Below are 12,354 nucleotides of genomic sequence, written 5' to 3' on the forward strand. Positions count from 1 at the left end.
TCTACACAGCAAAACTCAAAAAAAAAAAGAAACATTAAACAGCTGGTTTTGCCCATATAAAAACTGCCATCTTGAAAAACCTCTGTTGTAAAAATTGTCATACTGTAACTCATTGTTAAACCAAAGTTTATTAACAAATCAATTAATGCATTGCTAAAATATTCAGCATCCTACAACAAGCGAAGCAAAACCATCCAAAACACAGCCAACACATAACATTGTCCGTCAATGTTCCATACACTGCTTTCAAAATACATATTTACAAGTATCAACTGTTACCTCAAATCTAAGGAAAGAAGAGCTAGGATTGTGGAAAGTCCAAATTGCGTTGCTCCAACACATATTGGCGAGACGTACATTTTTAATTGTGCATTGGAAAAATAACGTTGCAACGCGTCCAGCTCAACATGAAGCAGCGCAGCCAACCAGAGAGCACCGCGGGAGTCAGTTAAAAGAGTCCGTTGTGGAGGGGCTGTTGACAGGGCTGTAGTGGCGCTGGGGTGCCACCAGGGCGTGCTGCTGCTCCTCCTCCTCACACGAAGGTGATGCGGGAGCGGCCCTGGTTGACCTGCCACACGTTGAGCTCCTCGTACTCCTCCAGCGCCTCCTGGAACTGGGCGGGGGTGAAGCCCCGTGTCACGCAGCGCTGCTCGGCGTCCGCCATGCGCACCACGCCCCCGGACCCGCCGCGCCCGCCCTTGCCCTCCGTGGCCAGCTCCCTCAGCAGGGAGAAGATGACGTCGGCCGGCCTCTGAGTCCTGGAGGAGCGGGGCACAGGGAGAGAGAGAGGAGTCAGTGAGGGGGAGACGCCAGGGGTTGGATCACCGACGGGGTCAGAGGCGCCGTCACACCAAAATTGTACCGCCTACGTAATCTGCGTTCGAAACATTACGTCATCGTTGTACGCGATTGTCCCGTTGCCGGGCAGATTTCAAAAAACCTTTGCGCTCATGTTGCCAAAGACGAAATGACATAATACAGATAACACTTGTTTTTACTTTATATTTGTATTGGATTGAGCTAGTGACCTGAGTGTTTAAAGCGTATAATTCTAGTAAAATTAATTATCATCGATCACTATCATTGAAATTCCCGCCCCCTCCGCTACGTAGACAAGATGGCGGCCGTTGAGGGGGGAAAGTGTCCATCGGTCCACGCTCAAGTTTTAGATTGCGCGCGCCATCGAGGTACTTCCAGTGCACACTCTGCGTTTTGGCACACTCAAAGTGCACTCAATAAAGTAGGTGTAAGTATAGAAGTGCACGATTTCAGACAGCACTAGTTTACTATATAAATGCGATTAAACAATTAAATACAATACAAATATAAATTTAGCAATGCTAATAAACGTAATTTGTAAAATAAGTCATCTGTTTAATGTTATTATGTCTTGTGACGCTCACGACGACGCGATCGTCTGTTGCTAGGCAACGTTCCTAGATCAACATTTAATTCCAGTAAAGTAGAGCATTTATTGATTGAAAATCAATAAATTCAATGCAAATTTGAGAATGTATACCAACCGGTAAATATCCCGAGAACCCAATTTAAAATTTCGTCCCCCCCAATATGGGTCCTTTGACGATGAAGAGGTTAACCTGTTGTCCACTTTATACATCACAATGGACGGTCTTCACACTCGGGTTTCCTACCGCCGACCCAAACCGGTTTTAATAGCAGACAGACAGCTGCTGCCGTCGGACTTCCACTTCCTGACTGCATGCTATTAACACAGCTTCCACTTCTTCATTAGCACCGGGAGATCCCCGGGCAATGTTTACGTGCGACAGTGATCGTAAGGCGCGAGACGATTGGCTGAAGCATGAGCAGCCATTGAGCGCAAACCGTTAAAAAACGAAGAGCTGCTTTTACGACTTCCTCTTAGGAAAATAGCTGCTTGTGCGACAGTGCACGGGGGGCTCATAAACAGCCGGGGCGGTCAGATGCGCCGATGGCCGCGGGCGGGCTAGGGAGTTAAGGTATCCTAGTGTGGGAAACGTGCATCACAAGTCTACACAGTTTATGATGCCGTCTCATATAACCTCATAAGTTGTGTGTGATGCAGAGAGGCGGTTTTGAGTAACCACTGAAGGGCTTCGGTTTGCTTCGGGTATCCTGTGTGAACAGGAAGCCTCGTCTGCGCGGTCTAGTAGAGTCGACGGACTGGAACGCAGGATGCTTAATTCTACACCTTTAAGGTCATCCGCACAGCGCCTAATCCCAGGTCTCAAGCTCCCAACCATGAAACCAGACTCAACGCTTCCAACCCAAAGACGCGCCCCAACACCAGGGGTCACCGAGAGGGCGCCCCCAAGGACCACATGAGGCGCCCGCAGGCCGGCTCTAAACATAGCACTACTCATTCTTCAACAACTCTTTCCCACCTATTTTAAGTCATTGTTGATAATTATTGTGAGAAATCATTAACATGACTTAATTAATTAACATGTTTCACATAGATGAGTATCATTAATAGTAATATATAACTAAAGGCAAACTGAGCAAATTTGTTATTTCAGAAGGGTGTAACAAACGGGGTGCCCTTCGTATGACTCGGTACCCATGAAGGAGCCCTCAGGTTCAAAAAGGTTGTCGACCCCTGCCCTACACTGACCTGGTGGTACCGGACTTGTCCGTCTGCAGCGAGTCCTTGGACATCTCCATCAGCCGCATGGCCTCGTTCACGTCCTCCTTGCCCACCACGTCCTCGTTGCGGAGACGTGCCTGCAGAAGAGTGTCCAGCGGGTCAGATCCCAGAACTCCACGGCCCGTTAAAAACCCATCAGGGGTGACGACCACTGACGTGACACGTTACACTCTGCCGGGGGGGGGGGGGGGGGGGCAGGATGCGCTGTGCCGGCACTGTCAGACCGAGACAAGTGCAATGCCGTCTGGGAAGGCTGGCAATTGCCCGAGTCTCCGCCTCTCAACACCGGCAAGTCTCTCAGAGGTTCAACACGCACACCAAAGATCCCAGCGGACAACGTGGACTTCAGGCGCACTGGGGTCGCGCCACGGTCAGTTTTGCATGGGTTTGCACAGCGGCTCCAAAGCACCCAGGCTGACTGCCCACCCTGCAAAGCTGACCGGAGCCGACACGTCGTCTGGACCACGGGTTACTCTCAAGGGTTCATGAGTCCAGTCAACTCCAGACAAACTCTCAGTCCCTGATGTCGGCTTCAGTGCCGGGCGAAAAGATAACATGGATAAAACACATTCACACACAGACCAAAAACAGTAGTGCACTCCTAGTGGACATTCAGACGTAGAACATGGCTAACCCGTGGGCCTTAAGTGCTGGTTTTGCAGTAGGAAGGGTGACTCTTCTACCTGCACAAACAGCACTTTTGACACCCGGGAGCGAATCGACACGCTGATGGACGCTTTCAGACGTCTAGCCGATGAACGACTTGGATGTAGACGTGAACCAGATGATCCCAGACGTTTGATTGAGGTATGCTGACGGGGGGGGGAGTCACCCTGGTCAGACAGAGGACTATCGTGCCAGCGTTTGAGATAAGTGCTTACAGGGCGGTAGGCCAGGTATCAATACTACCTGCACTATAAGCACTTTAGCAAACACTTCACCGAACTAGAACGACCAGTCAACAGCGTCCGGACTAATGAGGACTCAGCACGAGTTCAACATTCATTCAGACAAGACGAGTTCAGAGTAAATCAGAAACAAGGGGGAACTTGTTTAACTACACTTCGGCAAAACTAAAATCTTTCAATAATCAGAACATAATAAATAAGAAACATTTTCTTAATGAACAACATTGGAGAGCAGTCATCTGTTGAGCCACTGAAGGGGGCGAGAGAAGCTCCCCCAGCCCACCGGGCCTCGGGGCCCCGGGGACAGGGCTCCCCAGGCCTCAGGGCCCCGGGGACAGGGCTCCCCAGGCCTCAGGGCCCCGGGGACAGGGCTCCCCAGGCCTCAGGGCCCCGGGGACAGGGCTCCCCAGGCCTCAGGGCCCCGGGGACAGGGCTCCCCAGGCCTCAGGGCCAGGCCTCACCAGTGCAGTGGACAGGCGGAGGATGGAGAGCAGGGTTCGGGCCGAGGTGAAGGTGGTGTCCTTGCTGACGCGCGCCTCCTTCCTCATCTCCACGTAGGCGGCGGTGATGTACTCGGCCAGGTCCTGAGGCACCACGGGCTGCCTGGTCTGGCAGCGGGCCACGTAGCGCCTGGGAGGGGAGGAGACACCACAAGGCGGTCAATACGTGGACGACCAATCAGAGCTGGGATACATCTGGACACAGACAACGGGCGACAGTAGCTCAGAAGGTGGAGCGGGTTGGCTTCTAAAACAGCAAGGATGCTAGTTCGATCCCCCGCTCCTCCTAGTCGAGTGTCCCCGAGCAAGGCACCTAAAACCCGACTGCTCCCGATGAGCTGACTATCCCCCTAGCATGGTTGACTCCGCCGTCGGTGGGTGAATGTGTTCATGAATGAATAGGTGAACGTCAGGCACTATTGTAAAGCTCCATGGATCAAAGCACTATGTAAATGCAGTCCATTTACCACTGAACAAAGTCAATTGGTCTGGGGTCTGAGGCCTAAATTTTTTTTCTCGTTTGGTTCCGGTTTCCGACCGACCCCGTCAATTTATGTGCGACCCAAATTATTTTATGAGCTTTATAAAAAACATTTTTTTTTTTTTTTGATGCAAACTGTAATCACGTTTTTGTACAGCACCTCTTCATTCTGTACAAGGATGAGTGAATTTTCTCGTTTTTAAATGAAAACAACCTACCTATCATTCGCTGCCGCTGGAAAAAATAAAATAAAAAAATAAAATAAATTCCCTACCTACCCATGACCTCAACTGACAACCAACAGGAACCACATATTTTATTTATTTTTTTAGGTCTGAGAACTCTTCCCCCCCCCCCCCCCCCCCTGTTCAATGAATCCCACAGACACCCCCCCGCTCACCTCATGAGCTTCATGTCGATGGGGGTGAAGTGGGTGGGTGGCTGCCGGCAGTGCTGGTGCACGTAGGTGATGTGCTGGGCGAGCCGCAGGTCCGCCTCGGCGTCAGGCTTGTCCTGGATCAGCCACAGCAGGTCGAAGCGGGACAGCAGCGCGGCGGGCAGCTGGATGTTCTGCTCCAGCGTCTTGCGGGGGTTGTAGCGGCCGTACGCCGGGTTGGCCGCCGCCAGGATGGAGCAGCGGGCGTTGAGGGAGGTCATGATGCCCGCCTGGAGGGAGGGACCGGTAGGTCAGAGGTCAACTTAAAAATGATCATTATGGCGAAAAAAAAATGTCAACGATGATTTAAGAATACAATAATAAGCATAAAAAAATGTATAATTAATACAACGATGACGATTCAAGAACGCAATAATAAGCAGCAAAGAAGACAACGCGCGGTTACCTTGGCGATGGAGATGGTCTGCTGCTCCATCACCTCATGGATGGCTGTGCGGTCGGCGTCGGCCATCTTGTCGAACTCGTCGATGCAGCAGACGCCCTGGTCGGCCAGCACCAGGGCCCCTCCCTCGAGGGTCATCTCCCCGGTGAGGGGGTCCTTCATGACGGCAGCCGTCAGCCCCACGCCGGAGGAGCCGCGGCCCGTGGTGTACTGGCCTGGGGGGCGGGGGGGGGGGGGGACGGGGGACACAGGGAGGCTACGGTCAGCTCCGTGAACCGCCAGCTGGGGGAGGAGCAGTGCTCAAGACGCCGTCATTTAACACGCATTCGTCTAAAGTGACTTACAACCATTGACACACTTTCACACACCGACGGCGGTGACAACCGTGCACGGAGTCAGCCATCATGTCGGGAGCGGTTAGGGTCAGTCGTCGTGCTCAGGGACACCTCAACACTCGTAACCTTTCGAACTAGCAGCCTTAAGGTTACAGGTGAACCTGCTCCGTCTCCTGAACTACTGCTGCTGCCCATGTTCCAACTCATAACAAACCACGATTACCCTTTAATGGGCTCAATGCACGCAACACTTCATTGGTCTCAGAACGCCTCTACAGATCCGGTTCGGAAGCAAAGATTTTAGAACGGATGTAAACACAGTAGCATGGTAGACACAATGGCTTGCAATCGAACAAAAGTGTCCTTTCAACGACGGGAGGACAGCACTAGCACTAGCACTACCACCGTTGTGTACCGCCCGGACTATCCTTCTCACATCATTGACGGACACCCGGTTAGAAGGGTGTCTGACACGATAACAACCATAGATATGAAAACACTGGTTTGTTCTCTTCCGTTCTAGAATCTCAGTAGCCCCGGAACCGGATTTGCAGGAGCATTCTGAGACCAATGCAGAAGTACTGCGTGCATATAGCCCATTTTAATTTAAATAATGCTTTGTGGGCAGGACTTTAAAATTCTCAGACCCGCCATTTGTCGATGAACACTGACTTACTGCGAGGAGCCAAGCGGTCGATGTAACACAGCAGCTGGGACTTGGCCACACCAGGATCTCCCATGAGACAGATGTTGATGGTTCCTGGAAACGAGTAGAATAAAAACCCAAATATGTGCACACAATGCATTACAAAAGACACAACGTGCCTTCTAGATTGTCATGGTGCATTGACGTACAGAGAGCACTCAATACATAACCTTAAGTCACTTGCTTGTTTCAAATCATTCACGGGCATATGCCTCGTACCTTTGAGCGTTATAATATCCAATATAATGCATATTTTGATAATCTACATTTATTTCCACAGTTGCAAAGCATTTGTAACTGAATCCATGTTCCCCGACGTTCGTCAAGTACTCGTGAATATTCTCAATCTGGAGACGGCGTCTTCCCATGGGACGTTACCTCTGATCTTCATGCCTTTGGGGGCCTGCTGCACCCCCCCTACAAGCAGCAGGAGCAGGGCCTTCTTGACGTCCTCGTGGCCGTAGATCTCCGGGGCGATGGAGCCCGACAGCTTCTCGTAGAACCCGTCGGCTGCAAAACACAGCAGAGCACATCGTACGTTAAAGTGGAGGAACTCTGATTGAGGAACCGTCCTATGTTGGACCTCTCGCTTGGCCTCCAGAGACGGAGTGGTCTGAACAAACACTACAGCCCTTAGAGGGGCGTCTAGACACCAATGCCTATGTGGGATTAATACAAAGACCAGTATACCTGTGATTTCACGCATCTCCTCTTCGCTCAGATCCCCGGTGCCCAGTTCGTCATCCTCAGTTTTGTTCATGAGCGTGATGCCGTGTGCTTCCAGGTACGTCTCTGACAGAAGACCCTGGGGACAGGATGAGGGGACGAAAACCAACGGTCACACAACCAATGACACTGTTAAACACGGGGCATTTGACCACCAGGTGGGATGATTAGTCATGACAAAGCACTTCAAAAGAATACGGGTACAAAGACCGGCCAGCATTCCAAGTGGACTGACCCACCACACATCTGCAAATCCAGGCCAACTTGTAACTTCACTACAGGGTCAATTTTGAAATGCAAACCTGGTGGTACAATATAATAATAATAATAATTAATTTTATTTGAGGTCGCCTTTCATAGCAATCAAGGTCAACTTACAGGGCAGTGTTTAAAAAACAACAAACAATCATAAAAAACACAAGAACAAGATACGATTTACACAAGTGGGGTGAAATGGGTGGGAGACTGAATTAGATTTTTATGCGTCCGTTTAAAAAGATGTGTTTTTGGACGGGACTTAAAAGTGGAGAGCGTGTCAGAATATGGGCCCCTTTGAATACATTTCCCCCCCAGGGTAAAATCTCTGCCTCCAGCGATGTAGCATCACCCCACCTCCCCTAGCAACCAGCCCTGCAGCTCCTTCCCGTAGAGCACCCAGCGCCAACAACCCCAAATCAGCAGTAAACCAGGGGTTCCAGAGCGCGTACCTGGACGGCCTGTTTGAAGCCGGTGCGCAGCAGGGGCAGGAAGACCCCGGTGACGGCCACGTGGTCGCCCGGCTGGGTCACGCGCGTGTTCTCCCCGCGGGCGTACACCGCCATGCTCCTGGGGATGTTCCCCACGGGCACCTGGTCGCTCTGCATCCACCCAGAGGAGAGAAGGAGTTACGCCGTGCACCTATTGGGGCCTTTTTTTAATTTGTACTTTATATATTCTTTGGGCATTTTTCTTCATCTCAAATTATTAACACTGCTTTGTAGTTCTGCTGCGGTGAAATGCAAATATCCCTCCTTGGCAAAATAAAGTTAATCCTTTTCCCTTTGTTCTAGAAAGCACTCGGCTCAAGTAGTAGGTAGTAAACATTTATAGAGCATCATCGTCTTGTTCACTAGATGCTTGCGTAGGAAGCCGTTTAGCCACAGGTCAAAAAGGGCGCAGTGGGTTCGGACACAGTTCGCTTTGGCTGGGAGCAGAAACCCTAGCTACTAGACCGCCCTGCCACTATACCAGGGCTATAGACAGGGCTCCATCAAAAAGACCTGAAGGGCCTTACGTGCTCCTGGATGCGAAGCTCCTGGAACTTGACGAACTTTGACCCTCTGGTCTGCAGGTACAGGCGGCCCCCGGACTTGTTGGTCACGCACTCCTGCCCGGGGCACATGATGAGGGGCATGAAGGTTGGGGACTGGATCTGGAGGAAGAGGACAGGGTCGTTAGGGAGACGGGCTGCATTATGCGACCAACACAGACACAAAAGGGGGTGCATGTGGCTCTTGAGACAATGATTCTGAGGGCGGACAAGCACGTAACACTAACGTAGATAAACTGAAATTGAATTCAGCCACAGATATTGCGCTCATTGTGGAAAACAGTTTTCCACAATGAGCATTAGGTGTCCTGACGGGGAAACCCTTAAAGACTCGTCTTACCGGCTGGTAGGTCTCCGCACCGCACTGGTCGCAGGTGTAGGTGGCAACGGCCATCATGGGCTTGACCTCGGTGGCACGGGTCACGATGCCGCGCACGGAGACGAGGTGGCCGATGCTGTCGGCGCGCACGTCCCGGACCACCTTGGGCTTGGACGTTCCGGGCGTCTTGAAGTACACCTCGCTATGGATGGAAAAACAATTAGTCTTTAAGGGCGCCCCCGTTTCATATGTACGGGTGATTTTCATTAACATCCTACCCACCGGTGACATCACAAGGGGGAGGGTCCAAAATGATGTATGACGGGTAAATTACCCAACTGGAGCCCACTAGCTGGGTAAGTCCACTATTGAGGGGGTCGTTCCATCATACAACTGGGGGGGGGGGGGGGGGGGGGGGGAAGGACCGTACCACATTGAGAGGTCACTAGAGGACAGAATTAAGTTATCCGTTGGAAAAGTGACCGTACAAACGTCTCATCAGCTCAGCGGGGTACTGGTTGCGAGCATCCCGGGTGTCGGCGGGGTCACGACCCCTCTGCTCCATCATCAGCCTGTGTTCGATGTACACATCCAGCGAGTCTCTGGCCACGGTCTGAGGGAGACAAAGGGCTAGCTTAGTGAACACTTTAACTTGTGTTCCAAGTATTTTAAAATACGGAACTGTAGAGAGACTCTCTCTCTCCCTCCCTCCCTCCCTCTCCCTCTCTCTCTCTCTCCCTCCCTCTCTCTCTCCCTCCCTCTCTCTCTCTCTCTCTCTCTCTCTCACCCCCCTACATTTCATGCATGTCTTCCAATGCGTCGTCCACTTACGTCCCTCTCCCTGTACTCGGGGAGCAGCTCGTGGATGCTGTCTGCGAACAGGCCCGTGTAGCGCTTGGCGTTCTCACAGATGCTCTCCACCAGCTCGGGGTCCTCCATGGCCACGTCGTCCAGGTCCACATGCAGCGCCACCTGTTCCCTGTGGGCCAGGGCCACCTGCACATACCCAGAGACACGTTATTAACATCATCATAATAATAATCACTCACCAAATCAACAGTTTAATTATATTTAACGCTTTCATTTGTTGCAATGGCAGTGTTGATATTGTCGTGCATAAATGATCCAACTAGGAATGTTGTATTTGGTTGATTTAGTAGAGGGAAAATGTATAGATTCTATAATCCATTTTGGGCCGATTGACAAGATATTAAGCTCATTTAACGCTTTACGATCCATGTTGCAGCCAACCAAATATAAAATAAATTAAACTATTACTGAACCAATAAATAAACATATAATGCATTATTGCTATCCCTTGGCAAAATAATGAATGAATCCTATTTTGTGGGGGGATGAATGGTAGTGGCAGCCAGCCATTATAAAGTATTTTTCTACATCCTCCAATCAAACTAAGGCTTATTATTTTATTTCTCATTACGAAATCCAACTTGAAAAATTAATTAATTTTAGTTTGGAATATACTTACAAGCTGGGCTCCATATTTAAACACCTTCTTGCCGTTGTCATCCTCAGAGTAAAATTCCTGAAGGAACTTCTTGCATTTCTCTAAAAGAAAATAAAAATAAAAATCACATTTAACCCGACTGGAATTCAGTTGGCCACGGATGTTTTTTTGTTTGTTTTTTACATTGCCAAACATTAACTATATAGTTATCGAAAATGAAAAGGCCCTGCAAAAAATGCTGGATCAACAATAACACCACCAGCGGGCCTCAAGACTGAAGCGCTAATTTGTTGTCCCACCGTCGACCCCCTTCCTTAGATGATACGGCACACTGTAATATCGATGAGTCACCGTTGCTTACTATAAGTACTTGCACATGTAAAGCGTGGTTGGATTGGTTACTATAGGAAAATAATCTCAGTTTAAGGCGTGCGATTGGAATAATTTTCTGAAGAAAACCAAACGGATACGAGTGTAAACATAACAAGCGTTGCACTCAGTTCAGAGTCCATTTTTAGAAAATCAAAAATATACCTACTTATCGTTAAAAGAACAAGTTCCAACATTCATAATACATTGAACACACGAAATAGTTAACCTGCATGTAAATAAAATCAGCTTTTACCCGGACAGGAGCCAAATGTCTACATGTTGAATAAATGTTTTTCTATGCTCGGGGATGTTATTGTAAACAAAGCAGCACATGGCTTTGTGCCTTGTCACCCAGAAACCCTTCGCGATCCCTTCGCTGATAAAGTAGTCCCGTTGAAACTTCTCCAAATTTCAGAAACCGCCTTTATACTGATGCAACCATTTATTCCTTACGACGTGGGGTCTTATTTGTATAAATACATCATTTAAAGTGGACGGTGTATTAGACACCTAACAAAACTAACCCAATACACATAGATGTGGACTAAAATATCGTAATGGCAGCCACCCAACCCGAATTTGCTAACGCTAGCTTACACGAGAGCAATCGGGAAGCTATCGCTAAGTAGCCACAGCAGCACAACTGTAGAGTAAATACGAAGCCTATGATAGATAGCTAGGCTTGTCCTCTAATTATGTTGGGCATATTTAGGTGTCGTCACAGGTAAGCTACGGTTAGGCATATAATTATATATTAAATTGCTTTGCTTAAGGGACAATAAACAGGAAGCTCACGCTAGGTGGCTATCCAAGAGGAAGCTACGCTAGGCGGCTAGGACAATAAATAGGAAGTTGGAGCCAAATTAACAGAACTCAAGACAACGCATTTGATAATGTAATGGAGTGGGATGTATTAGGTCGGAATGCACTCCCCGGCCACATCCGTGTGGACCGCTTTAATGTCGGACACTTTAAAGGCTGCGGACCACGTGCCACCGACTGGCGCGCTGTCCTTTGTTTCCCAGAGACTCATCCGGGTCTCCTTACTCGGAAAACCCACCGACAACAGATGTAACATATGATATGACGCTTAACTTCAAAGTTTAGTCAACCTAACTTTGAAATAATATTCTACAATATATTGATAAACGATACCAGTGCCATTTAATATATATATAGCAATGGACAACTCCCAACTGTTAAGATAGGATTTACTCAAGGATAAAACTTAGGCGATAAAACAAATGATATCGCCATGAACTTGCTAGTTTCCTGCATAAACACATAAGAGTGAAGCGGAGTGTAGTCTGTCATAAGGCACTGTTTTTTAAACTAGGTTTTGGATTGCTTTTAGACCCATTGAGAATGAGCTAATTCTTAAGATCCGGCAACTTGTTGCAGCCGTGAAACAAATCAGCTTGTTCAATGAAAACGTAACATTACCCTTTTCCGCGGAATAATCCTTCGGAGCCATGATAACTGATCCTAACAGAAGTCGGACAGCTTAATCGGAATAAGCAACGAAGTCGATTGCTTAATTTAAAAATATAGTTTACAAGCGAAAGATACTATTATTCATTCACTTGATCCTCCTCGGCAGATCTCTGCTCTCGTTGCAAAAACTGGCGCGAGTCTGACGTCTTGGCGGACCAATCAAAACTACTGATGGGACTTCTGGAGGTGTGCCTTCACTGTGGCGCGAAAATTGCGGTCATACCCCTGTCACGTGATTTAAATACGTCCT

The 12,354-nt window shown here is 49.0% G+C and overlaps 1 protein-coding gene across 3 annotated transcripts; it reads right to left on the reverse strand.

Moving 5' to 3' along the window:
• Positions 1-103: 103 nt before the first annotated feature.
• Positions 104-12,316, reverse strand: mcm7 (minichromosome maintenance complex component 7). Of its 3 annotated transcripts, none has more exons than XM_030367939.1 (15): positions 12,054-12,316; positions 10,260-10,339; positions 9,602-9,766; positions 9,259-9,383; positions 8,792-8,972; positions 8,416-8,553; positions 7,850-7,999; positions 7,107-7,221; positions 6,795-6,926; positions 6,387-6,470; positions 5,379-5,590; positions 4,937-5,202; positions 4,017-4,185; positions 2,615-2,724; positions 104-758 (listed from the first exon to the last, which is right to left on the reverse strand). In XM_030367939.1, exons 1-15 carry the CDS (start codon positions 12,082-12,084, stop codon positions 533-535), a joined length of 2,184 nt encoding a protein of 727 aa, XP_030223799.1. In that variant the 5' UTR covers positions 12,085-12,316; the 3' UTR covers positions 104-532. The 3 variants fall into 3 exon arrangements, with proteins under 3 accessions (XP_030223799.1, XP_030223801.1, XP_030223800.1); XM_030367941.1 differs by lacking the exon at positions 12,054-12,316 and adding an exon at positions 10,864-10,988; XM_030367940.1 differs by lacking the exon at positions 12,054-12,316 and adding an exon at positions 10,777-10,795.
• Positions 12,317-12,354: the final 38 nt, after the last annotated feature.

The sequence above is a fragment of the Gadus morhua genome, chromosome 10 (genome assembly GCF_902167405.1).
Source record: "Gadus morhua chromosome 10, gadMor3.0, whole genome shotgun sequence".
Lineage (NCBI taxonomy): Eukaryota > Metazoa > Chordata > Actinopteri > Gadiformes > Gadidae > Gadus > Gadus morhua.